The 18,298-nt window shown below is 42.9% G+C and overlaps 1 protein-coding gene across 2 annotated transcripts; it reads left to right on the forward strand.

Moving 5' to 3' along the window:
- Window positions 1-4,647: 4,647 nt before the first annotated feature.
- Mtfr2 (mitochondrial fission regulator 2) lies at window positions 4,648-18,063 on the forward strand. 2 transcript variants are annotated; one of them, XM_029533103.1, is made up of 6 exons: window positions 4,663-4,725; window positions 8,878-8,982; window positions 9,395-9,507; window positions 11,691-11,926; window positions 14,902-15,416; window positions 18,000-18,063. In XM_029533103.1, exons 1-6 carry the CDS (start codon window positions 4,663-4,665, stop codon window positions 18,009-18,011), a joined length of 1,044 nt encoding a protein of 347 aa, XP_029388963.1. In that variant the 3' UTR covers window positions 18,012-18,063. The 2 variants fall into 2 exon arrangements, with proteins under 2 accessions (XP_021076778.1, XP_029388963.1); XM_021221119.2 differs by lacking the exon at window positions 18,000-18,063 and having other exon boundaries at window positions 4,648-4,725; window positions 14,902-15,521.
- Window positions 18,064-18,298: the final 235 nt, after the last annotated feature.

Consider the following 18,298-nt stretch of genomic DNA (forward strand, 5'->3'; position numbering starts at 1 on the left):
AATTTGAGCTACACACAGGAAACAGTGAGCATAGGCTTTTACATCTCAAAGCTGGCCCCTGGTGACATGCTTCCTCCATCAAGCCATACCTCTTAAGCCTTCCCAGACAGCCAGTTGGAGCCAAGTACTCAAATGCCTGAGACTTGGCACATGTCTCATTTAGACCACCACAGAACACAAGGGTGCTTTATTTTAGTAACATGCTGTATTTGATTGTTCTTGTTTTTACTTGGCATGAGTTGAGTTGATTTTGATACAGTTCAATTACATTGTCTGGCCTGGTTCATGATGTTTATTCCTTTGAGTGACTGGCTGCAGGAAGGTGATGTGTTATAACTTGTGTTGCTCCTGTTCTCACTACAGGAAGAGCATGGCTCCACTGTGTTTGTCATGTAAGTCAGAGGTTTGCTTCACATGAGCTTCAAACATGGAACCGCATTTTTAGTGAAAGGAAACACGGATTTGAAGATAGAAATGTGGCAGCTGCTAGTGCAGATTTGCTTCATGAGTCTTCGAAGAAATCCCGAAGAGTGAGCCTTGATTATCTCTGAGAAAGCAATCTCCAAAGAGGATGGAGTATTGAGTTTGCGGTGCCCAGGCCTTGATGGCACTTTATCTTCATTCTGCCTCTTTCTTGTTCACTGAGCTGCTGCCTTTCACTGTGTCTGTGGATCTTGATTTTCAAGGCTATGATGGAACTTCGGTGTACCCCAGTGGGCTGAAGTTAAGCGCAGGCTACAGCTTAATGCTCTTGTATTGGACTGAGGTTTGGTTCTTCCTGCCCATTTGGTGGCTCGTGGTTATGTATTCATAATCTTGTAGCTGTAGCCATTGTGATTGTATTTCTGAGGGATCTGATCTCATCATGTGCCGTGGGCTGCTGCAGGCACTTGGTACAGTGCACATAAACAAAATACCAGGAAATGTTACAGGACCTTGGGCAATTATACCACTGAAGAAAATCTTTCCCCATCAACTCTTAAATTGTGTGTGAATCCTCAAGTTTCTTCCTCACTCAGACAGAATACTGTTAGGCCCAGCCTTGCCCCGGTCATTAGGATCACTGCCCTCCGGGACTTGGGAGAATTGGGCCTGTAAATGAGGCTGACTAAAGTCTCGTGTGATAGCCAACTTTATTCATAGCCCTAGACAATTTCCTATGAGGGTTAAGAGAAGTCACATGAGTAAAGTCATTAAGAGTTATGTTGTGACCAACCACAAGGACGAGTTTCACATGGTCAAAGCATTGTTCCACAGATGCACCAACATTTAGTTGAAATACAGCAGTAAGCAATAATGTGTAATCTGAAGTAAACTCACACTTATTTACTATACCTGGGAGGAGGATGAAAGCACATTGTAAAAACAATTCTGTGCAGGTCATAGACTTGTTTTCTTGGGAGTAGTCCCAGGAGCATTCAGAATTTTCAGCAACTTCATTCCTTGACTGTTCTGACAGGTAAGTAATCACAGCTGCTAACAGTTGAGTAAAAAGATCACGAGTTTGAGGCCAGCTTAGGCAATATAGTGAGGTGTGTGCATGCACTATGAAACAGATTCATGTAACCCAAGCTGGCCCCCAGGTGACCTAAAGGAGCCTTCATCTCCTGTCTTCCAGATGCTGGGATTATAGGCCTGTGTTAGTAGCTAGCTACTAAAACATAAGCTTTTGCTAGTAATTGAGAACATAGCTGGTATGATTCATTGTAAAAAGAGGAGGGCTGGAGAGAACTCGGCACTAAATTAATAGTTGCTCTTGCAGAGGACCTGAATTCTGATTCCCAGCACTCACATGGTAGCTTCATAACAATAAACTAAATTACAGGGTATCCAATAGTCATATACACGGTACATATACACATACAAAACATTGGTACTCTGTCAAGTCTAGAGAAATTTAAAGTAATATGGTTTATGTGCATACTGGTTGGTGTGTGTGTGTGTGTGTGTGTGTGTGTGTGTGTGTGTGTGTGTGAGTGAGATCTATTGGAACTGGAAATACAGACAGTTACGAGCTGCCAAGTGATGGTGGCAATTGAATCCAAGTCCTCTGGAAGAGCAGCCAGTGTTCTTAGCCACTAAGCCATTTTCCCAGCCACCAGAGATGGTTTTATGTCCTTCATGGCCATGTGTCCCATGTGTCTGCAGAGGTGAGAAGAGTGGATAAGATCCCTGTAGATAGAGCTGGCTGTGAGCCATAGTACATATCTGGAAAGTCAATCCAGGTCATCTGGAAGAACAGCCAGTGTGCTTTTCTTACTGCTGAACCATCTTTCTAACCCTGATAGCTTTGACTTATTAGAGGACTTTGCACACCACAGGGGCAAGTCCCAAGGACCCACTAGCCAGCTCAAGTGGCACAGACACACATGGCCTGTATTCCCTGGCACAGCTTCTCCCAATTGTGGTTGCTCAATGGTTGCTTGCTTCCTTTGGAACTCTGCATGGCAGGATGGAGGTGATCAGAAGGGAGAAGTAGAAAAATGGATGGGAGGTGCAATTCAGGGACAGATGGAGAAGGGCTAATACTAAATGTATTTGAAAAAGCCATAAAGAATAATTTTATATCTACTAAGTTTATATATGATATAGTAAGTATGTGCATGCATACTTGTATAAATGAAATTATGCCACTGGAGTGATAATGCTCTGCATAAGACCAAAGGGGGAAAAATCCAGTACCAGGCATGAGAAACTTTGGTCACTTGAATCTAACATACTCCAAAAACAGTTTTGGCTATTGCTGGCACCCGCGATGGCCTCTCAGAAGACATCACACACTTAGGACAGACTTGGAGGAACTGTGTTGTTCTGATCCTTTGATGAGGGAAAGGCAGCATTTCAAAGCCAACTGTCTTTCATTTCAGATCATGTCCCAGAAAGCCAAAACATCGTTAATAGCAAACCAAAACACTCAAGACATTTCTCCAGAGAGTTTATGCGGTCTTGGTTGTTTTCAGAAATACTGTATTATTTTTTAAAGAAATATATATCACACTGTAGCTGTCTTCAGACACACCAGAAGAGGGCATCTGATCCCATTACAGATGACCATAAGCCACCATGTGGTTGCTGGGAATTGAACTCAGAACCTTTAGAAGAGCAGTCAGTGCTCTTAACCACTGAGCCATCTCTCCAGCCCTAGTTTGGGTTTCTTATTCTAGATTACTTGTGTTTCACTTACACATCAGGTGCTTTATTTTTAACTAAAATTGTTAAGAAAACATGCCTAAGAAAGCAAAAGAAAATGTATTGAAGAATTTCAAAATTTTATGACCATGTCCTCATGACATGTCAAATCTTTAGAATTATTTAACAGGTTTTGTAATTAAATACATTACAACAATTTGTGAATTGTATTGTGAGTATAGCTACATGACCAGTGTAATTTAACCCTGCTTTTCATAATATTTTACTGTCAATGCAAAACAAGTTTTCTTTTAACTTTTTTTGATTAATTAAAACTTTTTTGCTTTTCATTAGCTTTCAAAAGTTAAAGGTAAAGGTGTAAAAAAGCCTTAGAAATGGCTCAAGTAGCCTGCTACCAAACCTGAGGTCTCAAGTTCTATCCCTGGATCCTACACAAACTGTCCTTTGACTTTGAAGCAGGTACTTGGGCATGTGCATGTTTGGCGTGCACACACTGAGACATGTAAACAACTAGATTGCTTAGTGTGGCTCAACATGAGTAATGCCAGCATTTAGCAAACGGCTAGATATTTTCGCAGAATGACTAAATAATTACAAGTGGGCGGATTTTTTGTTGAATGCTGGGAAGGCTTGACACCTTTCCTGGCAAAGGACTGAGTGAAGCACAGGTTGCAAAGGTAGATAACACCGAGACGCCGGAAGCTGGGCGTACGGTGCGCATGCGCCTTTCAGGTGCGCCTATTGGTTCTTGCTCTTCCAATCACCGGTGGCGGCGTCCAATAGGGATAGGCTCCGAGGTCCGGCCCGCGAAGCTTGATATTCGAGGCTGGTGTTGAGTCGGAAGCGGCGAGCGGTTCCGGGAAGAAGCTACTCTGCGGCTGTTGGTCGGGTCCGGAGAGTCTCCCCGGCCGCCTGGCGTCGCGTAATGGGGCGGGATGGTGAGTAGCACGGGCTCCGTTGGGCTTCGGCTTCCGGTAGGCGGCCGGTGACGGACGGACGGAAGGGTGGGCGGTTAGCGTTCCTCGCGGGGTGAAGAGAGCGGCGGGGCGGTTCTCTCTAGGGGCAGCAGAGCTCCAGGGATGGTGAGCTTGGATGTCTCACATTTGCTTGTTAGAGTCCCTTTAAGCACACACTGGGTAAGATAGCAACGGAATTTAGCAAAGTGCTTTTTTGTTTGTTTGTTTGTTTTTTTTCGAGACAGGGTTTCTCTGTGTAGCCCTGGTTGTCCTGGAACTCACTCTGTAGACCAGGCTGACCTCGAACTCAGAAATCCGCCTGCCTCTGCTTCCCAAGTGTTGAGATTAAAGGCGCAAAGTGCTCTTTCTTTCCTTTTAAGTCTCTCTTCAAAATAAAAGCTCTCCAGGAGCTATCACTTGACGGTGTAATGTGTCAGGAAAGGTCTCTGTGGTTTCCTTAGTGCGGTCTATGTAGCAGTTACTTGTCAAGAGTAATAATTGATAACTTCTCTTCGAAGGTACCAAGGAACAGCGTTTTCTTGAAACTGCTTCACCAATGTCTATCATTCTGAATGTATTAAGAAACGTGCTGGCATATTTTGGTGTTCCCATAGACCAGGTAAATGTCTTTTATTTGCTAACTTTATTTTGGTGTCTCATTATTGTCGTCGTTTTGAGACAGGATATCATGAAGCTTAGGCTAAAAGTCTGGATTTTGCTGCTATTCTTGGGTCTAGTTATTCTTTAAGCCAGGGCACCATGTAGCCCAGGCTGTCCTTGAGCTCCTGCTCCTGCCCTCTCCACCTACCAAAGGCTGATTACAGATGGACTGTGTGTCATTTTGAACATGTTCTCTGCCCTGATTGAGTTTTATTGTCAACTCGATATTAGAGTCCTATGGGAAGAGGGAACCTCGAGAAATAGCTTAGAGTACATTGGCTTGTGGCCCTGTCTCTGAGTGTCCTTACTGTTCATAGTTGTGGCAGGGCCCTGCCCTGTGGAGGGTACCATTCTTGGGACAATGAGTCCTGAGCTGTATAAGAAAGCTAGTTGAGCCTGAGCCAGGGTTTTTGCTTCTGTTCCTGCCTGACTTCCCTCAATGAATTGTGACTAAGAAGTTGGGCTGCTAGTTTCATCTCAGCTTGGCACAAACTGTAATAATCTGAGAAGAGGGAACCCTGATTGAGAAATTGCCTTCCAAAGGTTAGGCTATAGGCAAGTCTGTAAAGCATTTTCTTAACTAGTGATGGAGCCCAGCCCATTGTGGGTGGTACCTCCCCTGGGCAGGGGGCCCTAATTTTTATAAGAAAGCTGGTGGATCAAGCCAGTTATCAGCATTCCTCCATCAACTCCTGCCTCCAGGTTCCTGCTTTGTTTTGAGTTTCTGTCCTAACTTCCTTCCATGATGAATAGTGACATTTTTTTCCCTCACCACATTGCTTTTGGTCATGATGTTTATCATAGCAGCAGATAGAAAACAGCAGAGTCACACCACGTGTGTTAGTGCAGGCCTACCCTCAGATGTTGGAGAGAATGAGACAGAGGGTCACCTTAGGCTACAGAGTGAGCTGAAGACCATCTCGGGCAGCTTAGTGAGACTCCATCTCAGAGTCATAGGGCATGAAGTGGCGCTAGGATAGATCGATCAGTGGCTCTGCGGTAGAACACTTGCCCAGCATGAGCAAGGCTCCTAAGGTCAATCCCAAATTCTGGAAAGAAAACCTCTATGTAAACATTGCAGAAATTCTTTCTTCAGGTGGGAGAAAGCTGAGTTTGCAGTAGTGTGACGTTCATAGTTTGGTTTAGAGATGGTGGCAAGGTGTTCAGTGATCCTTTACTCTCTTATGTCAAAGCCCAAGAAGATACAAAGGGATAAAATGTGGACATTATCACCACAGAGTTAGGGTTGCTGTCTATATTTGTAAAAGTCTTTTGCATTGGGAGGTTGAGGCAGGTGGATCTCTGAATTTGAGGCCAGACTGAAAATAAAATTATTTTATTGCTTCTTCATAACTGTAATTTTACTACTGTTATGAATCTAATGTAAATATCTTATGTGTGACCCCCAAAAGAATTGACACCCACTGGTTGAGAGCCACTGGTTAGAGTTCCAGAACAGCCAGGGCTACATAGACCCTATCTCCAAACACATGCAAAATAATGAGTGGCTTACAAAATGGTAAATTATCCATAAAGATGGTAGAATGAATTAGAAAAAGTATCAGGGATTTTAAACAAAAGTAAGTTGAAGTATGATGCTGCCCAGACAAAAAGGCAAGAGCCTGATGGGAGGTACTCAGTAAGCCAGAGGGGTTGTTGGGACACGTGGTCAAATGTCCCACAGACAAGTCAACATACTGGTCTAGAATGGCCTAGGAAATCCTCAGATTAGGGAGTTTGCTGTGTTCTGTTGATGTCTGAAGCCGTGGAGTTAGAATAACAATGTGAGATGCTGCTAGGTGATGCTGAAACATTTGAAATATCGTAATAGTGAGACATAGGAGAACAAGGACCAGCAGTTAGAGATTTGCTTATCATTATCGGGCATTTAACAATGTCTGGTGTTAGTTCTGAATTCAGAAGGCTGATGTAGGAGAGTCATTCCTGCACAACTTTGGGATTGACCTGACTGGATTTATTATAGTGAATGGAGAAAGGACAGACATGTGGCAGAGAAAGTCAGTATGGGGTGGGCCATGCCTTCTGTTGGAGATGCATTAGCATCTGGGAAATCCAGCACATTCATGATATACAGCCAGATGAGGAGTCTGTCTGTTATATGACTGAACAAGGATGTCGGTTGCTCATACACAGTTGAAGGAGAGGCAGGTTAGGTGATTTTGGAGTGGGATTTCTCTAGGGAAGCTGTAGCAAGCTGTAGTTACCAGAGAGGAGGAAGTTGTGGTTGATACTTTCTGTATCTGAACTCCGAGCTGGGGGAAGGTCTTGCCATTCTCATTGGTCTGAGGCACTCTTGCCCTTGACCATGCTTATGTCAACAATACACATTTACTCACCACTTCCTCTGCTTGCTACAGAGTTGAGAGATCAAGGCTAGCCTAGGGTATACGACAGGACAAGCCCAATGTCAGCTAACATGCCAACTCAGACAGGGGAAGTTCCACACGGTCCCACCCTACAGGAAGAGTTATAGGTGGTCAGTGTCTGCTGAGAGAGGAATAATCAGTTGAGGAATGAACTCCCACATAGCTTATGCCATCCCAAGTGGTCAACCCTGGACACATAAGCTAAATGAATTCAGTTGGTTATGTATACATGTGTGGGGTGTGTGTGTGTGTGTGTGTGTGTGTGTGTGTATGTATGTGTGTATGTTTGTGTGTGTATATATGTTTATACATTTATTAATGCTAATTAATAAGTGAGATGTTGAAATTATTTAAACCCAATCTGGGGTTTCTCCCCTGCCTTTTACTATTTAGTTTCCAGATAAAAGACACATAGTTTTATATTTATAATAAGCCTTACAGCATTAGAGCTGGGCAGATATCTCCCTTCTATGCTATTAGAATCTACTTTCTTTTTTTTTTTTGGTTTTTTCGAGACAGGGTTTCTCTATGTAGCCCTGGCTGTCCTGGAACTCACTCTGTAGACCAGGCTGGCCTCGAACTCAGAAATCCACCTGCCTCTGCCTCCCGAGTGCTGGGATTAAAGGCATGCACCACCACGCCCGGCTAGAATCTACTTTCTTATAGAGAATTGCAAGTTATTACTTGCTTTGTTTCATCTGGCCTGCTCTTCACCCCAATTGGCCAGCCCTCAGGACTAACCTAGGCCATCTTTTCCTCTCTGCCCTCTTCACTCTCCTCCTGGTCTATTCCACCCTTTCTGGCCTATTTCAGTTCTGCCCAGCTCTAGGGTTTAGGCATCTTAATTTACCAATCAGAAATAACTTGGTGGCAAGGTCCCTTGGGTCTATGTGCTGACTTTCTTGTCTCAGGAGCAACCAGGTCTTGAGGGCCCACACTTAACATTACAATACACAGCAAAAGACCACAAAGTTCAACTGGAGGGATCATGCATTTGGGACAGGGATTTGAGAGAAGTTGGAGCAGGGAGAAGAAAGGGAGAGAGTGCGGTAGAGACAGTCGGTGCTCACGTAGGACATTCCCCTCCAAACAAACAACAAGCAAACAGGGATAAAGCCAAACATGCTTCAGGAAAGAATCCCCCCAACCCCCTCTTTTTGAGTCAGGGTTTCTCTATGTAGTCCTTATTGTCTTGGAATTCACTCTGTAGACCAGGCTGGCCTTGAACTCAGAGATCCTCTTGTCCTTGCCTCCTAGGTGCTGCTGGGTTTAAAGGTGTGCCTAGAAAGGATTTCTGTGGGTGGAGATAGGATTGACTTGGGACAGTCTGAAGGACACGTGGTGAGGAAAGGGTAGTGGTATCAATGACCTTCTTTTGAAAACTTTGGAAAAGCGATTGGGAGAGGAAGGAATCCACTGATCCCTGTTTCCCCAGCTTTGGGACTACACCATGCCAGCATCTTTACACGGGTTCTGAATATTATATCTGAGATCTAATGTGTCTGTGGTCATCTTTGAGTAAATTATTTTTCTAACCCCATACTTCAGTGTTTTTTCAAGATAAATGTTAATAAGGTTTAATTCTTTAAGAAAGATACTTTTAAGTATTTGCTGTTGTTTTCTTTGTAGAAATAGAGGTTACTACATCTGTTACATCTTTTTATTTTCTTAGATATATAAACATACTTAATTGGCATGTATTTTAAACAAAGCTTTATTTATAGGATTTGCTGATTTGTCAAAATAAAAACTATGGGTCAGTTCGGAGTATTGTTCGTATTATTGGGAGAATGCTTCCTTTAGAGCCTTGCAGAAGACCTCATTTCCAGGTGAGTTAGTCACCACTCGTTATTTAAGCCCTGTGTATAAAGTAATTTAGGTACTCCCAGGAGATAGGATAGAAGGACAAAGGAAGAAATGTGTCCATAAGCCGGGGGCCTTTAGTTTACTTCTACAAATAAATTATCTCACATTGTTTTTTTAATTGTATTCCAAGACAGTACAAAGAATGCCTGGAGCTTGCTTTTATTTGACTTTGTATTTTCACTGTGTGGCTGTGGGATGGATGAGATTAGGCATGGGGAGAAGACATGGCTACTCCCTCAGGTGGAAGAAGAGCATTGCTCCAGCTTTTCCCTTTTCTGGTTTAGACTGTTACCTTACTTACTACGATGAGACATGGGTCGTGGGTTTTCCCTGAGTGTCTGGGGGGTTCTGACTTGGGTTTTGTTTTTGTTTTAGTTGATCCCGCATGTGAACTCTAAGGAGTCTGATGATGACGATCTTAGGGTTCCATCTTTTGCTGATGTTTTATGTGTGGCAAATGATGAAGACGCCAGTTGTCTCAGATTTCGGTAATTCTATCTGTTTGCCTTGGGACATGGGTATAGCCTAAAACTTGAATTCTTGCAAGTGTTGAAGTTTGTTCCTAATGAGTAGACATTTTTGTTCTGTTTTTGTGATATGCTGTGTTCTGCTATTTTTGAAATATGGACGAATGATGGCATATCATTTTCTAGCCTTTTCCTAGTATATATTTTGAAAAGCTTTTTTTTTTTGCATTTAAATTTTTGAACATGATTTTTCCCTTTGTATATAAATGTGTTTTATTTTGATCAGATCATCTCCTTAACTCTCCCTCTGTCCTTTTCACACTATTCCCAATTTCACATTATCATGTGTGAGTGTGGATGAGTGTGTGAGTGTGTGTGCATGTGAGTGTGTGTTGAGTAAGTTTGTATGTGTGTTGAGTATGTATGTGAGTAGTTAGTGTGTTTGAGTGTGTGTGTTGAGTGAGTATAAGTGTGAGTGTTGAGTTTTTGAGTGTGTGAGTGTGTATATGTGTGTGTATTTGTATGGGTAAAATGTGCTGAGTCGAGTTAATGTTGCCTGCATGGAGGCTGGCTTTTAGGACTTAGAGTCCACTGCTTCAAGCTCCTTTGGCTCTCCAGGCCTCCATTGAGAAGTCAGCAGGTAGTGGGTTTGCCTTTGCTTGAGTTGTGACTTCTTTCTTGAAGGTTTCATATCCTTTCTGTTTTCTGAATGTTTAGTGCTTGGATATAATACTGCAGGGGGAATTCCTTTTTGTCCAGTTTGTGTTCTGTGTGTCTCTTGGCTCTAAATGGGAAATCTTACTTAGTTACAGGGAAGTTTCCTCTATTATTATTGAATGCCTGATTTATGTCTTTGGACTAGAATTATTCTATTTTTATGATTCACAGATTTTTCTCTTTCCAGGGTGTCCCAGAGCTCCAGTATATTTCTTTCTTTAATTTACCATTTGATTTGATCAGTGGTTCCTTCCTCTCGTTTTTCTTCCGATCCTCTGTTTTCCTACTACATCTGTTGGCTTTCCTCAGAGTCTTTTGAGTGAGTGCTTGAATTTTTCATTTCTATTTTTATTTGTATTTGTATTTTCTTCATTGTTTAACTTTCTGTTGAATTCTTTTTCAGTTTTTCAAATTGTTTTCATTATTTCATTTATTTTCTTGGGCTTCATTTATTTTCTTGTTCTCTTTAACTGCTTTCAGGTCTTTGTTTCCTTTTAAAACTCCTTGAACTCTTAAATTCTTTGTCTTGAGATTCATTTGAATTACTTTTGCTGAGGAATGTTACTATGGGAGCCAGGGAGTAGAATGTGGTGGTTTGTATATGCTTGGCCCAGGGAGTGGCACTATTAGGTAGTGTGGCCTTGTTGGTGTGGGTGTGTCACTGTGGGTGTGGGCTTAAGACCGTCATCCTAGCTGCCTGGAAATTAGTATTCTGCTAGCAGCCTTCAGATGAAGATGTAGAACCCTCAGCTCCTTCTATACTGTGCCTGCCTGGATGCTGCCATGCTCCTACCTTGATGATAATGGACTGAACCTCTGAAACTGTAAGGTAGCCCCAATTAAATGTTGTCCTTCTAAAGATTTATTTATTTATTATATGTAAGTACACTGCAGCTGTCTTCAGACACATGAGAAGAGGGCATCAGATGTCATTACAGATGGCTGTGAGCCATCTGGCCATGTGGTTCCTGGGATTTGAACTCAGGACCTCTGGAAGAGCAGTCACTGCTCTTAATCACTGAGCCATCTCTCTAGCCCCAAATGTTGTCCCTTCTAAGAGTTTTATTCCTTGATTTCTTTGTTCTGTGTATATGGTAGGGAGAGAGTATGTGCCCACCAGTGCAAGTGCTACAGATCCCTGGAGTTGGAGTTGAGCCAACTAACTTGGATTCTGGGAGCCAGGTTAGCCTGAGCTTCGTGAGAACCTGTCTCAGAAGTTGAAAAACAACCCCAAAACTAAGCAACTTTGTAAGAACAGTTTGTACTGTTAACCACTGAGCAGTCTTCTCCAGTCATGGTTTGTTTGGATTGGTTTTTCAAGATAGGATTTCTCTGTGTAACCTTGTTTGTCCTGGAACTTGCTCTGTAGATAGGCTGGCCCTCCAACTCGGAGATCTGCCTGCCTCTGCCTCCAGTACTGCGCTGGAATTGTCTTTTACAGTTTGAAAATTTTCCTCTCTGTGTGTTTTCTTTCCCTTTACTCACAGACATAGTCTATGGACAAAGAAGGAAGAGAGAAAAATTGTTCCTTTTCATCCTTCGAAACTCATTTGGGATCCATCATCACCTGGTCTAAAACAGAACAAAACAGAGATAGCTGATCTGCCTGTAAATGAAGCTGCAATGAAAAAGATAGCTGCCCTGGAAGATGAGCTGACTTTTCTCCGGTCTCAGATTGCTGTGATTGTGGCAATGCAGGACCTGAGAGCGAGCAGAGAGGCTGGTAAGTAGTTGTACAGTTTGTTTCTACTGGAGGGATACTGAGCTGACCCAAGTGTAAAACATCAGTAACTACATCCTAACAGCCTGATGTCAACCAAGGCTAGAGAAGAGCTAGCTGTACTGCTGAAGGTTGTTTTGTGTGTGTGTGTGTGTGTGTGTGTGTGTGTGTGGTAAGAAGTCATGACTTCTGAGCAAGCTTTTTAAATTCTTCAGCAAGGAATTAGAAGCCAGGCACATGGGGGTCATGCCTGTAATTCCAGCTTGTAAGAGGCTGGGCAGGGAGGCTGCCTTGAGTTGTAAGCCACTCTTGGCTGTAGAATGCGACCATATCTCAGAAACCAAAACTAAGGGCTGGGGATGTAGTTTGGTTGTAGCCTGCTCTGGGGTTAGATCCACACTATGGAATAAAAGGACACAGTTGGGCACACCTTCATTCTAGCACTTGGGAGGTGGACACAGGAAGATTGAAAGTTCAGGGTCATCTGTAGCAACATAAGAGTTGGAGGTTAGCCTGGACGTCATGAAAACTTCTCAGAAACATCAAAACAAGACAAAATAAAAAAAACTAATACAGAATAACTCAAACTAGTGAATAATTTTTATTAAAAATTTTTAATGATTTCTTTTTATCTTCTGTGTATTGGTCTTACCTCCACTAATGTCTTTATGAGGGTGTAAGATTCCCTGAAACTAGTGTGAGACTGTTGTGAGCTACTATTTCAGTGCTGGGAATTGAACTCTGGTCTCCTGAAAGAGCAACTAGTGTTCTTAACCACTGAGACTTCTCTCTAGCCCCATAAATCATTTTTAAAAAGGAAAATAATGCATGGGTTGAGACCATGTATATTTATAGTCTAGTTTTTGTTTTATTTGTTTAGATTGTGTGTATGAATATTTGCCTGTAAATGTTTATGTACCATGTACCTGGTGTCCACGGGAGTCAGGAGAGGGCATAGGTTCTCCTGGAACTGGAGTTGTAGGTGGCTGTGAGCTACCATGTGGGCACTGGGAACTGAACCCTGGTCCTGGCGCAGCAAGTGCTTTAATAGTTGAGCCATTTCTCCAGCCCCTAGTCTCAGGTAAGTTTTAAAAAAATTATTTTCTTTTACATGTATGTGTTTTTCTGCATGTTATGTTCACCATAAGCATGCCTGCCTGCAGAGGCTAGAACGGAGCTCCTCAGGAACAGTGGTGAGCTGCCACCTGGGTTCTCTGCAGGAGCGGCCGGGTGCCTCTGGCCCTCCCAGTCTGCTCTTCAGCCTGGCTGTAGGTTCTGATGGTACTCTCTCACCGAGTTCAGGAGATAATGGTTCCCAGATGTCTTTTTCTAAGCTTTTGGAGATGTATCTTGTTTTTTTGTTTTTGTTTTTGTTTTGTTGTTGTTGCTGTTTTCAAGAGAACAAGACTTTATTGAAACATTAGGTTTAAAAGTTTGGGGGCTGGGGAAATTAGATGACTCAGTGGTTAAGAGCACTGGTTGCTTTTCCATAGCACCTTGATTCAATTCATAGCACCCACATGGCAGCTCATATTGTCCAGTTCCAGGGGAACTGATGCCTTCATCTGGATTCCAAAGGCACATACTACACATACTTGACAATCCAGCACTGGTACCTGGAGACCCTATTTCTGCCCTGGGCACTAGCCTGTATGACAGCCAAACAGGGAAACTAACCTGGCCATGTTGGCTCTACTTCAAGATGCCACAACCAGAGAAACTCCCTCTAGCAACAATTGCTTACAATTTGAAGGCTAATCCATTCAGGCATGGTGCTAGAACTATTTCCCCAGCAACTGAGGACTCAGCAAACTTGAGTCTTTAAGGTTAATGCACATCAAGGCCACTGTTGGCATGCCTGCAGTCTCATCATCTGGGAGATGGAGAGATTTATACCCTTGGTGTGCTAACGGCCAGTTTGGGCTGACAGTTTGTTAAAACCAAACCAAGCCTGCAGCTAGAATTCATTATCCCCTCCCCCAATCCGATGGTTACAGTAAGTGGGCTCAGGTCTATTACAGTAACTTGAAGGTACAGGGATTGAGTGGTGCCCACAGGAGATGTATCTTGTTTTAAACATAAAAGTTTTAGGGTCTAGAGAGGTGACTCAGTGGTTAAATGCACTGTTCCATATGACCTGAATTTGGTCCTTGGTACTCATGTTGGGTGACTCATAACAATTTATAACCCCAGCTCGAGGTGAATCTGACCCATTCTTCTGTATGACTAACTGTGCTCACATGCACACACCCTTCTACATAATTAACAGTAAAAGTAAAATCTTTTTTCAAAACCATGAGACTTAAGGAATATAGGCTCTGAAAACCTTTCATACCAGATTTGATTGTAAGGGGCTATATGTAAGTATGATTACTAAAATTTTACATATATATTTATTGGCACATAATACACATTAACTCATACAGTACACTAATAGGCACAGCATATAGTTACAGTATAATTCATATAGTTGAGTCACCTAATACTTTATATAGATACATAGACACAATCATACAGGAATGCACTCTCTGTTTTTAAACAAGGATGATCAGTCACAGCTCTTTAGGAGCAGATGTATGAGAAAGTTTCTCAGTTTAGGAAATCACCTGTACACCATAGGCCTAGTTCTCAAATGTCATTTTACAGTTGATACAGCAGTGTGAGTACTTCTAACTACATGTTAATGTTTTGCTTTTAAAATTGGAGAATGAAGTTGAGATTTTCTATGGGTTCCTAGAAATCACTTTGTTTCCTCTTTAAAATGCGCCTTTAGGGTACACCTTGATGTGTCCTGACTGGATTAAACATGAACTGAAACTCCTGCTGAGCACTCCTGGGGTAACTGACATGGATTTGCTTGCTGTCTTGCCTACTTGTTGGTTTTTAGCAGGGTTACAGAATTGTTACTGGCTTGGCTTTCTCTGGCTTTGTCTATTCTGCTAGAGCATTGTGTATGGTTTTGGGTTTTTTTTCTTTAGGCTTCATCGACTTGAGGGATGAACAAGTGCCACCATCATCAGCGACCACTGGGCTGAGTATGGAACCAGACCACGTTCCGAGTGTGGTGCTTTCTCCTCCTCCTTCTCCCCCACCTCTTCCTCCTCCGTTTTCTCTGCAGCCTCCAAGTTCTCTCCCCATGCAACCTGGATCTGCTAATACACGTGACATAGTCAGTCTGGCTACTGAAATGAAAAGGCAGCTCTCAGGTGTTAAGAAGACCGATGATAGCCATCATTCAAAAAGCCAGAGACTTAGTGATGTCCCAAATATGTTGGATGTTCTGAAGGACATGAATAAGGTCAATCTTCGGCCTGTGGAAAGGTCACCAGGCGGCAGACCCGTTCAGAAAAGGAAAAGACGGAGTTCAGAATGGGACCCAGTGTCTTTAATATCTAATGCACTGAAGCAGAAATTCGCATTTCAAGATGATTCCTTTGACAAAGAAAATAGTTCCTGGGAGTGTTCTCCGTTTTCTAGTCCTGAAACTTCAAGGGTGAGTTGTGATGGTGAAGCAGCAACTTACTTTCTCAAGTATGCTCTTTGTGATTGAGCTGTACACATATCCACATACATATGTACATATTACATATATATATACACACACACATATGTACATACTCACATACATACACACATATATGGTAGGTTATACATTATTTACAACTATTTGTTTGAGGTGGGATCTCACGTGGTAGCCTAGGCTGGCCTGGAACCTGGGGAAACCTGCTTTAGCCTCTCAGGTGCTGGGAGTAGAGCTGTGAGTCTTCATGACAGTTGATCCATTAGTTTTGTTTTTGTTTTAATGGTAATACTTTTTTCTTGCCAATTTTGCATGGTTTTTGATATTAGCTTACCATGAAAGAAAACACAATTTGAAAAACACAGATGCACCCTGGTGGTGGCGGCAGCAGTGGTACACACCTTTAATCAAAGCATTTGAGAGGAGTCAGAGGCAGGTGGATCTCTGAGTTCGAGGCCAGCCTGGGGTACAAATGGAGTACAGGATAGCTAGGGCTACACAGAGAAACCATGTCTTGAAAACCAAAAAAAAAAAAAAAAAGCCACAGATGTATGATGGTCTATGCTAGGTAGGTGCTAAGTTGATACTGCTATCTGTAGTATGAATGAGACATTTGAAATTTTAGGATGACTAGAGAAGACCTGTGTAATACGTTCAGCGTAACTATGCTGTTTGTGAGTACTCCAGGATTTTTGCTGTCAAATATGAAGGGTTTGGATTATTTAATTGAATGGAATATTAACCCTGTTTGTTAAAAAGCAAAAGGATCATAGTTGTATTTTCCCCCCCTTGAGATTGGCCAGAGCTCATTTTGTAGAGCAGGCTGCCTTGTCTCCTGAGTGCCGAGGGTGAAGGCTGTACCACCATGCCCGGCCAGGATCAGAGTCATCTTTAGAGCAGTGTTTGTGGATGCATGAAATGGCATTACACTTTAGGGGGTGGTTCTCCTACTCATTTAGTTGAGGTCGGACCGAAGAATGAACCTTGTAATCAACAGGTCTACAGGAAGGACAGCATCTAAAGTCAGTAGCTAGCACCCTGGAATGCCCCGCAGCAGAGAGAGACTAGGAAACTGAAATGCCTACAGCTGCTCCGATAGCATAGTATTGTGGGAGGTGTGTTCACAGGAAGGGCACTGTAGAGCAGCTGTGGCCCACAGTGTGTACACAATCAGGTAGGTGTTGCTTCATAACAGTATTTTACATATGCGATAATGCCGGGCAGGTATCTAGTTAAGTGGTAGCATGCCTGGTTAGCGTGCATGAAATGGTAAGTTTGATGCCCAGTACCCTAAAACAAGCTAGCAAAATAACCCGCCCTTCAAACAAAACAGAACGCACACAGTTGTCTCTGGGATTACTAGTTGCATCTTCAGTATGTGTAAGGATGTGTTCTGAAGGGACTGTTCAGTTCTAACATTTGTGTGGCACTTGGTCCTTGCATGATAAGGATGCCTCTGTGGCCATGTGATCTGCCTGTATGAGTCAACCAAATATTAGATGGAGACATTTGGAAAACAAGCAAGCAATAACAAAAATGCTTGCTGCGTCTGTAGTGAGCACATAGACATCTTTTTTGGTTGCTGTTTTTTCCTTAAGCTATCTACAGAATGTTTATAGTGTACACTGGAAGGCTATTTCCCGGGGGTAGTGGATCAGTGAAAACTTCATTGGGTTGTAATGTGCTGTTTGATGCATGTTCATTGTTTTTTTGGTACTTTCTTAAAAAAAAAAAAATTAGCTGGGCTGTGGTGGCGCATGCCTTTAATCCCAGCACTTGGGAGGCAGAGGCAGGTGGATTTCTGAGTTCGAGGCCAGCCTGGTCTACAGAGTGAGTTCCAGGACAGCCAGGGCTACACAGAGAAACTTTGTCTCGAAAAACAAAAAACAAACAAAAACATTAAAATTATGTGTGTGTATCTCACTTTGAGGAAGTTAGTTCTCTGGGCCCCAGGCGACCTAGCTCGCTCTCATACCTGGAGGCTGCTGTCTGTACCCTCTGAGCCACTGTCTGCCTTGGAACTACCAACCACAAGCATTTTAGAAGCATTCTTTTTATTTACTTCAGTAGCTCTTATTTTCAGGCTGGATGTGGGACTGCTATTGACTGAACCCCGCCAGAGGTCTGTGCTCACAGCATGGTGCTAACTTGGGGAATGTTGTGGGTACTCCAAAGGCCTCAAGTCATAGGGAACATGTTTGTAAAGGGAATTGTGGGACCTTAGATGCTTTTTGGGTGTCTTCTGATTGCTTGCTCAAAAGGTGAGTGGTTTGTGCCTCTTTGCAGTCCTGCTGTGGGATGCATGCCCCTCAATGGCTGCCAGCCTTGGACTGCAACAGTGAGTCAAGATGCACCTTGTGCTCGATTGTGAGTCTTCAGTCCCTGACATTCTTCCTCTTGTTTGCTTTTGAATGAATTAAGCCTCTAAGGATCAACCAGTTCTCAGCTGCCTTCTGATTTCTCGCTCGTTCCCTTCCTCCCACCATTTTTCTACATTTTAGTAATTTTGTGTTAAACTTTTGCTTTGTTTGTTTTGACATCACATTTCTCCAACAGAAAGCGACCTAAGGGAAGGCCTGATAATAGAAAAGCAGTTATCCAGGGGATCAGAAGGCAAAGCTGTGCTCGCACTTGGAAGGACAGATCCAGATGTGCCACGTGGCATCCTTCGCTGCCCGTCAGAGAATTTCCACCTCTGTTAGGGTGATCAAGCTGTACTCCAGGACCCATCTCCGCCCAGCCTGAGGAAGACACTTAAGAATACTGTCCCTGCTTTTGGAAGATGTGGCATTTAACTGAGTACTGAAGAGAGTTGGGTGTATAGATTCCCCACTTTATGTGAGTGCTACTGAAAA

Source organism: Mus pahari, chromosome 21 (assembly GCF_900095145.1).
Source record: "Mus pahari chromosome 21, PAHARI_EIJ_v1.1, whole genome shotgun sequence".
In the NCBI taxonomy this organism is placed as follows: Eukaryota; Metazoa; Chordata; class Mammalia; order Rodentia; family Muridae; genus Mus; species Mus pahari.